An 8,094-nucleotide genomic window follows, 5' to 3' on the forward strand; every position below is an offset into this window, starting at 1 on the left:
TCTCCAGGCCAAGATGCCTGAGTTGCTTTTGCACCTTGATTCCTAAGGGCAGGATGAGTGGACAGGAGACTCTTGAGAGCTCCAGCTGAGTCTGGAGACCACCCACCTGGTGGTCTGAACACAGCAAGAACTGGTGTCTTTTGGGTCCTCAAGGAGGAGGCTCTGCCCTCCTCCAGGCCCAGCCCTGCAGCTGTTGATGTTTGGTCCATCTGGGTTGGTCACTCCCTGCTCACATTCCCACTGCTGTCTCCAGAGAGAAAAACTCAAGGACAGTTGGACAAATCGGTCACAGGCCACACTTTCTATCACTGGTGGGAAGGAGATAGGCAGCGGGGCCAGAACAGAAGGGGCTTTGAGCTGGCCCAGGCTTGTAGGGGAGCTCAGGCACTGGCCCCCAAGGTCACCTCCTGGGAGGCGATAGGGCTGTCCTCCAGCACAAACACCCTGGGCTGGCCCATATAAGCAGAGTGGCCAAGTCCCTGACAATTCCCAGGATGAGGGCTGCACCTCTCTCTCGGCTGGTCCTGGTGCTATGGGCGATGGGGACCCTGATGGGGGCTGGGACCCCTGGAGAAGAAGCCATGCCTGGGGAGCCTGCAGGCACTGGGGGTCTCATCTTCCACCAAGACTGGGACTGGCCAGCCCCCCAGGGCTTGCCTCCAAGCAGTCAGCGAGACTCCCTGTGCCTGGTGACGCTGGTTGGTGGCAGCAACGGCAGCAGTGCCCCCCTACAGGTGATGGGAGCCCTGAGGGGCTACGAGCAGGCCTTCCTGGAGGCCGTGCAACGAGCCCACTGGGGGCCTCGTGACCTGGCCACCTTTGGCGTCTGCACCCCTAGCCATGAGCACGCTGCCCTGCCCCGTTTGCAGTGGCTTAGAGTGTGGCTGGGGGAGCCCCGGGGGCAGCGGCTGGTGGTCCTGCACCTGGAGGAAGGTACGTCGGGCCCATGGCTGAGGCTGGGCAGGTTCCTCTGCTGTGGTCCCTAGCCATCATTCCCATTACATGACAACCATTATTTTCCCAAGTAAGACCCCAGACTCCTGACCTGGGGAAGCTGAAGCCTATGGCCCTGCTCACTTGGGCTGGGCTGAGTCTGCAGCCTGGGAGGTGTGTGCCCTTATCTTTGCCAGTGAATGCTGGGCTCCCAGACCACCCCTCCTGCACTGCCTGGGAAGGTTCCCACTCCAGGAAGGAGCCATGGGGTTGGGGCCAGCAGTGGAGGAGTGCCCCTCTGACAGCAGGTAGCCCAGAGTAAGAGGTGGCCTGTCCTCAGATACACTTCCGGGAAGGGGTGCCCACGTGACACGTGGACCTCCACCCAGGAGACCCCCAAACCCAAGAGACCTCAAGGGTTCAGGGATGACAGGCAGCAGCCCGCCACCCACCCTGTCAGTCCTCCCACCCATGTCCTGGCAAGGTCCTGCCCCTTGTGTTGAGGGGTGTCAACTCCCAGGAGTGTCCCAAGGCTCCCAGCTGGGGTGGAGCTCTCCCTCCCTGAAGGACAGGCTTGGGCCAGGGGCTCAGGCCTCAGTGGCTCAACTGTCCCCCTTCCCCATTATCCTGGCGGCAGTGACCTGGGAGCCAACACCCTCACTGAGGTTCCAGGAGCCTCCATCTGGAGAAATCAGCCCCTCAGAGATGGCGCTGCTGGTGCTGTACCCCGGGTCCGGCCCAGAGGTCACTGTAACAGGGGCTGGGCTGCTGGGCACCCAGGTACCAGGGTTGGGTTGGGCATTCCTTCACCCCCAGTCACCCTTACCCATAGCGGAGGGGGGGCGGGGCGCGTAAACCGTCTTCACCTCAGGGAAAGGCTCTGGGTCCAGAGTCGAACCGGGAAGGGGTGGTAAGGGCAGTGAACAGCAGGGCTGGCAGCCTGCGCCTCCACCCAGCCAGGCTGAGCTCCCATCTCCTCAGAGTCTCTGCCTATCCCGGGACACCGGCTACCTGACGCTGGCGGTGGACCATCCCGCGGGGGCCTGGCACGGCCTGGGTCTTGCCCTAACCCTGCGGCACCGCGAAAACGGTAGGCTGGGAGAAGAGGGAGCAGGCGCCACCGCCCTGGATCCCAGCTCCTGACAGCTGGTGCCTTGCCCTCAGGCACCCCCCTGAGCACCGCGCAGCTGCAAGCCTTGCTGTTTGGCGCCGACCCCCGCTGCTTCACGCGCATGACCCCGGCCCTACTCCTGCTGCTGAGGCCCGGGCCCACGCCCATGCCCGCGCACGGTCGGCTGGACACACTGCCCTTCCCGTCGCCCAGGTGCGCCTTGGCCCAGCCCAGGGTCGCGGGGAGGTAGGTGGGGACAACTTAGCCCAGAGCCCACATCCAGTCTCCGCCTTCCAGTCCCACCCCGGAACCCGAGGAGCCACTACCCGGCACCGACCCATTTCTGGAGACGCTCACACGCCTGGTGCGGACGCTGCGGGGGCCCCAAGCCCGGGCCTCGCCGCCGCGCCTGGCCCTGGACCCTGCCGCGCTGGCTGGCTTCCCGCAGGGCCTGGTCAACCTGTCGGACCCTGTGGCACTGGAGCGCCTGCTGGACGGCGAGGAGCCCCTGCTGCTGCTGCTGCCACCTGCCGCTGCCACCACGGGGGACCCTACGCCGCTGCAAGGCCCCGAGTCCTCGCCGTGGGCGGCGGATCTGGCGCGCCGAGTGGCCGCAGAGCTGCAGGCGGCTGCCGCTGAGCTGCGCGGCCTCCCAGGGTTGCCGCCCGCCGCCCCGCCACTGCTGGCGCGCCTGCTGGCGCTGTGCCCCGGGGACTCGGGGGACCCAGGCGGCCCCGGCGGCCCACTGCGCGCGCTGCTTCTGCTAAAGGCGCTGCAGGGCCTGCGCGCCGAGTGGCGCGGGAGGGAGTGGAGCGGGCCGGCGCGGACACAGCGCAGCGCGGGGGCCAGGACCGCGGACGAGCCGTGCGCGCTGCGCGAGCTGAGTGTGGACCTCCGTGCCGAGCGCTCGGTACTCATCCCCGAGACGTACCAGGCCAACAACTGCCAGGGCTCCTGCGGCTGGCCGCAGTCCGACCGCAACCCGCGCTATGGCAACCACGTGGTGTTGCTGCTCAAGATGCAGGCCCGTGGGGCGGCTCTGGCGCGTCCACCCTGCTGCGTGCCCACGGCCTACGCGGGCAAGCTGCTCATCACCCTGTCGGAGGAGCGCATCAGCGCACACCACGTGCCCAACATGGTGGCCACCGAGTGTGGCTGCCGGTAACTCCGCGCCGAGAGTGGCGCCCCTGTCCATATTTATTCGGACCCGAATCATCACCCCAATAAAGACCACAAGCACACGGCTGAGGTGTCCGTGCACTTCGGGGGCAGGCGGGGCCTCCTTCAGCCAGCCCTCTTTTGGCGCGCGGGGCTGGGTCATCCGGTTGCACTGCCTCCTCCCTTCGCTACCCCACCCCTGTCTGAAGTTCCCATCCCAGTCATTCAGGCCCCGGGCTAGATCCGAGGTCGAGGTGCAAAGGAGCAGCGACGTGGGGGCCACAGCACTCGCTTTATTTCGCTAGAACCAGGGGCTACCCGGAAGATGTCCCGGGATTCCGGCGCGGGACCCAGGCCCGGCTCAGTCTCGACCCTTCCCCGCTCGGTGCTTCTGGCGGCCCGGAGGCCAGTCCTCTGCGTTGGGGCGTCGCGGAGAGGCCCAGGCCTGCCTCTTCCTGTGCTTAGGGTCTCTGGAGTCCCGCACCCACGGTCGATGGCCTTCTTCTCGTGCCTTCCAGCGCTGGGGTGGGGGTTCCCGGGGCTCCCTGACGGGCCGTGGCTTCTCCGGCTTCCATGGTCTCTCTTCAGTCCGCGGTCTCTCCTTCCGCGGCCTCTCCTTCCGCGGCCTCTCTTTCTGCGGCCTCTCCTTGGGCCCCTCGTGGGCGAGGGGCGCGCACTCCTCCCCAGCGGCCTCCTCCTCAGGGTCCCCTTCCTCCTTTTCTGCAGCCTCCGCACTCCTGGGAACCTCTGTCTTCTCCTCTGCCGGCACCTGGGGCGCAGAGGGTCCCGCTGGGGGAGTCCAGGCCTCGGGCTTCAGCTGCAACGCAGTGCGGGTGGATGGAATCGGTGCAAACCGGCACCCCCCCCCCCCCCCCCCCGTCCTCCCAGGCACAGCCCCTTCCTCTAAAGAGGGCTCAGCCGCCCCAAGTCGCTGAAGGAAACGCTTACCGAGGGCGACGCCGGCTTCTTTGGCGCAGAGCGTGGAGGGACCCATGGCTCAGGGACAGGTGCAGGGGCGTCCGCCACTCCAACCACGACGTCTGAGAGGGGACAGGAGCGGGTGCGAATCAGCCGGCGCCAAGAGCCAGGCCCACGTCCCTACCAGCCCTTGCCGCTGTACAGCGCCCTCTTCTGGGGACAGGTGGAGAGGAGGAGCCGATTTCTCCCAGGACTCGGAGCTGGGCTGCATGCCTCCGAGCCCTTGGAAAGAGTGCGGGTCCCCGCTGCTGCGGGCGCCCCCGTCGCTCCAGATCGCATTCCGGTTGCTAAAGGACCGGGCATATTTCTCCGCGAGCTGCAGGTCGCCCGTGGCTCATCCTGAGCGTGCAAGGCCCCTGGGGGAGTGGGGGGAGCATTCACCGGGCAGGGAGGTGCACCAAGCTCCTTACTGGGAGGGGAAGGTTCCCCTCCACCACTGCAAGGTCCAGGGGGGGCGGGTCGAGAAGGAGGCACGCAAAGCCCATCCCGGAGAGAGGGGCCCGGGCGGACCTTGGAGGTGCACAGAAGAGGAGGACCGCGCGCAAGGTCCATGCTAGGGCAAAGGCGTGGCGCGAGGGGAGACAGGGGAGTGACGTGGGCCTGTCCATCAGGAGGGGGACGTGTAAGACTCGGGCCCGGGGGCACAGGCTCACCGCGACACAGCTGGAAGGCTGAGCCCAGCAGCGCCACCAGCGAGGCGAGCACCAGGCACTTGTTGAGCGACAAGTCTCCCCAGGGTAGCTCCTCGCTCAGGGCCGGGGGCGGCGGCGGCGGCTGCGGGGGCGGCGCGGCCTGCGTCTTCTTGCGCGCGGGGCTCCTGGGGGCTTCAGGAGCAAGTGTGGGGCTGGGCGCGGTTCCCAGGGGCGGACCTGCACCCTAAACCCGGCCCAGCCCTGCCTGGCTGTGTAGCCCTGGGCAGGGGACTAATTTGGCAGCTTCACTGGTTCTCTTATGCGGAGAATATTCCGGATAATTAGCTGAAGCTTAGTAGCACCTTAGCTGGTGTCATAGTGAATTAGCAGAAGCTCCCAGAGTTAGTTACCTTTTAGTTACTACCTGTGACACCTGGTCACCACTCAGCCAGGAGCCAACATTGCAGCACCCGGTTCCCCCTCCACCCCAGATCCACCCAGCCAACCTCGGACCAACTCCCCACGTCAGTCCATACCCACCCCCCACTTCACCCCTGCCTCCTGCAAACCGACTTGCTCCTGCTTTCAGCCTCTCCTTGCTGGGTCCTGGGGCCACTTTGGCCACAGACTCCTTTTCTGTCTTCTTAGGCCTGGCATCCACTTTACCCGCAGGGCTACCCTCAGCCTCTGGCTCCTGAGAATCCTGTGGGGAGTCACCAGTCATCTTGGGTATTTCCTTCCGGTCTTTCCTCTGGGGGAGCCCAACACCTTCCCATGGACTGGAGAAACCCACCCTCCTTGGCCAGTGTGTCACTGATTCCAGGGGAGCTCCAGCTACTCACGTGGGCCCAGCTGCTGGAGTCGGCCAGCCTGGGTGTCACTGTTAGTGGGAAAAGAGGAAGACTCAAGGTCGTGGGGATCCTCAGGCCAATCCCACTCTCCCCCAGGCTCTGCTGGGCGCGGGGCAGGTAATTGTGCCCACTTTACAGATAGGAAAGCCGAGAGGCACACAGCAGTTCCCTGGCAGGCTGGGATTAGAACCCCAACCCATGTGTCCCAGCCCCTCTTTACGGCGGGGGGGTGGGGTGGGAAGCGCTTCTTATAGACCCCTGAGGCACCAATGAAGCAGAGGTGGGAAATGGGGGCACAGTTCACAGTTTAAGTGTGAGGGTCCCAGTCCTGGTCTCTGAAGGGGAGCCATCTTCAGAACGGGGCGGCGGGGGGCGGGGGGGGCATGGTCTTCACCCTGCCAGCGCCCCCAAGGATATCGCCAGCCCGGTTCTCCTGGGGCCCGCCTGGTCAGAGATCAGCCAGCACAGAGAGGTCCTCACCCGCCTGGCAGCTGCCCAGGCCTCCATCAGGCTTCTCCAAGGCCATGGTTGTCATGGAGATGTCTGGGAAGCAGCAGGTTCAGTTCAGACTGGAGCTGTGGAGGGGGGCGGGGGATGGGAAAGAGGGATCTTGCATTTACTGAGCCCCTGAGTGGGCCTGGGCCTGAGCTGGTGGGGAGGGTCCTGAGTACATGTATGACCCAGTTTCTGCCTCCCCCCAGCCCCCTTTACTTGGCTGATCCATACTCACCCAGGGCATGGCCCAGGTGCACACCCTGACCCCAGGTCTGCCTTGGGACCCCTCCCCAGTGGCTAGTCTCTCTGGGGCCCCAGCATCCCTGAGTACACAGTAGAGGCTGCTGTGACCCAGAAAGGATTAGGATCCACCCAAAGTCACAAAGAGATGAGCAAAGAGCTCAAACCAGACCCTGGGCCCCAGGGTCGGCTCATGTTCTCTGAGACCAGGGACTATTTTTATCCGTTGCCCAAGAGCCATGGGAAGGGCCAGCATGTGGCTGGCCCATCCCCTTCCAGACCTTTCCCCCCCCTAGGGATCTCCCTCTGGACCATTCTCACCTGCTATACCTGACACCCAGTCGTCCCCCCCCCCCACACCGCCCCGTTCCCCATTCCCTAAATCTAGGAGCTCAAGTTCCAGCAGCCAGGACCAGCCTTGCTCTGGCCAAAACAGGCAGGGGAACGGTGAGGGGGTCCTGGGGGCCTCTCTATCCCAACACTGGGGTCCGTGTCTCCTCTCACTGCCTCTGCTCCTTCAGAGCAGAGGCGGAAACTGAGGCTAAGGATGGAGGTACTGGCCAGAGGTCGTACAAGAGCCCGAGGTCAAACCCAAGTCCGTCGGCATCGCAAAGCCCTGCTTTCCGGGATCCCCAGTCCCTCCGGCTGCCGGTGCTAGTGTGTCCCATCCCTGGGCAAAAAGGTGACTCTTCTCTGAGTCTGGAACAGGGCAGTGGGGGGGGGGCTAATGACCAGGGGGGGTGCACCCCTAGGTGCGTAGGGGGCAGCCACAAGAGTTGGGGACCCCCATGGACCTCAGAGATGCCCTCCCCAGACCCCCGGAGATGCTCACCTCCGCCCAGGCCTCCTCCTACTCCGCTTACTTCACAGCCACCATGCTGGGCCTGGTAGACAGGATGGAGATGGAGGGTGACTCCTGGAAAGACAGCAACAGGTGGCCAGAGGAAGAAGGGTGGGCCAATCAGCTCTGTGGCTGGAGCAGGAAGGGGAGGAGAGCCAGGCACAGCTGGGGCGTCCTCCCCCCACCCCCTCTGCTTGCAGGAGGGCCAGGCATTGGCTGAAGGGTGACCCACCCCCACTTCAGCATAGAGTCACTGTCAGGCTGGCCCTGGTAACCTGGGAATGTTCTCTCCTGTCCCTAAGCATCAGAAAAAGGGGCTCTAGGGGTGAGAGCGCCATAAAAGGTGGTCCTCTTGCCTTCTCCGTGTGGATTCTGTCAGCAAGGCTTTATGAACCATGGGTGTGTGCCACCCCCCTAGCTGGCCTGACCTGCGGAGCCCAGGGCAGCAGGGAGGGCTTCCTGGAGGATACGGCCCCCTTGGGAAAGCTGGGCTCCGTGGCTCTTCTGCAAAGTGTGCTCACTTCCTGCCGGGGGACAGTGAGGTGGAAGTGAGTTACTCCGTGTTAAGTAAACACTGGGTAACCGTAGGCTGTGTCATGCCACCTAGTCACACTCTCGTTTAGTCCAACATCAAATACTCCACCACCCAGCCCAGCCTAGCATTATGGGAAATTATTTTGTCATTAAAAAAAAAAGTAACAGCTTTATCGAGATACTATTTACACACCATACAGTTTACTCTTTGAAAGTGTACAGTTCAATGGTGTTTAGTACAGTTCTGCCACCGTCACTTCTATCTAATTCCAGAACATTCCATCACCCCAGAAAGAAACCCCATCCCCATTAGCAGTAGTT

At 63.9% G+C, this 8,094-nt stretch overlaps 2 protein-coding genes across 2 annotated transcripts; one reads left to right on the forward strand and one right to left on the reverse strand.

Moving 5' to 3' along the window:
• Nucleotides 1-494: 494 nt before the first annotated feature.
• Nucleotides 495-3,209, forward strand: AMH (anti-Mullerian hormone). Its single transcript, XM_070413869.1, has 5 exons — nucleotides 495-933; nucleotides 1,571-1,713; nucleotides 1,915-2,023; nucleotides 2,098-2,257; nucleotides 2,342-3,209. Exons 1-5 carry the CDS (start codon nucleotides 495-497, stop codon nucleotides 3,207-3,209), a joined length of 1,719 nt encoding a protein of 572 aa, XP_070269970.1.
• Nucleotides 3,210-3,482: 273 nt separating this feature from the next.
• JSRP1 (junctional sarcoplasmic reticulum protein 1) lies at nucleotides 3,483-7,314 on the reverse strand. The gene is made up of 7 exons (XM_070413870.1): nucleotides 7,231-7,314; nucleotides 6,144-6,238; nucleotides 5,655-5,692; nucleotides 5,386-5,515; nucleotides 4,834-5,004; nucleotides 4,151-4,242; nucleotides 3,483-4,019 (listed from the first exon to the last, which is right to left on the reverse strand). The coding sequence occupies exons 2-7, from the start codon at nucleotides 6,196-6,198 to the stop codon at nucleotides 3,564-3,566; spliced, it is 942 nt and encodes a 313-aa protein (XP_070269971.1). The 5' UTR covers nucleotides 6,199-6,238; nucleotides 7,231-7,314; the 3' UTR covers nucleotides 3,483-3,563.
• Between the last annotated feature and the right edge of the window lie 780 nt (nucleotides 7,315-8,094).

The sequence above is a fragment of the Myotis yumanensis genome, unplaced genomic scaffold, assembly GCF_028538775.1.
Source record: "Myotis yumanensis isolate MYYU_CA2020_CCGP unplaced genomic scaffold, mMyoYum1.0.hap1 SCAF_5, whole genome shotgun sequence".
Taxonomy (NCBI): Eukaryota; Metazoa; Chordata; class Mammalia; order Chiroptera; family Vespertilionidae; genus Myotis; species Myotis yumanensis.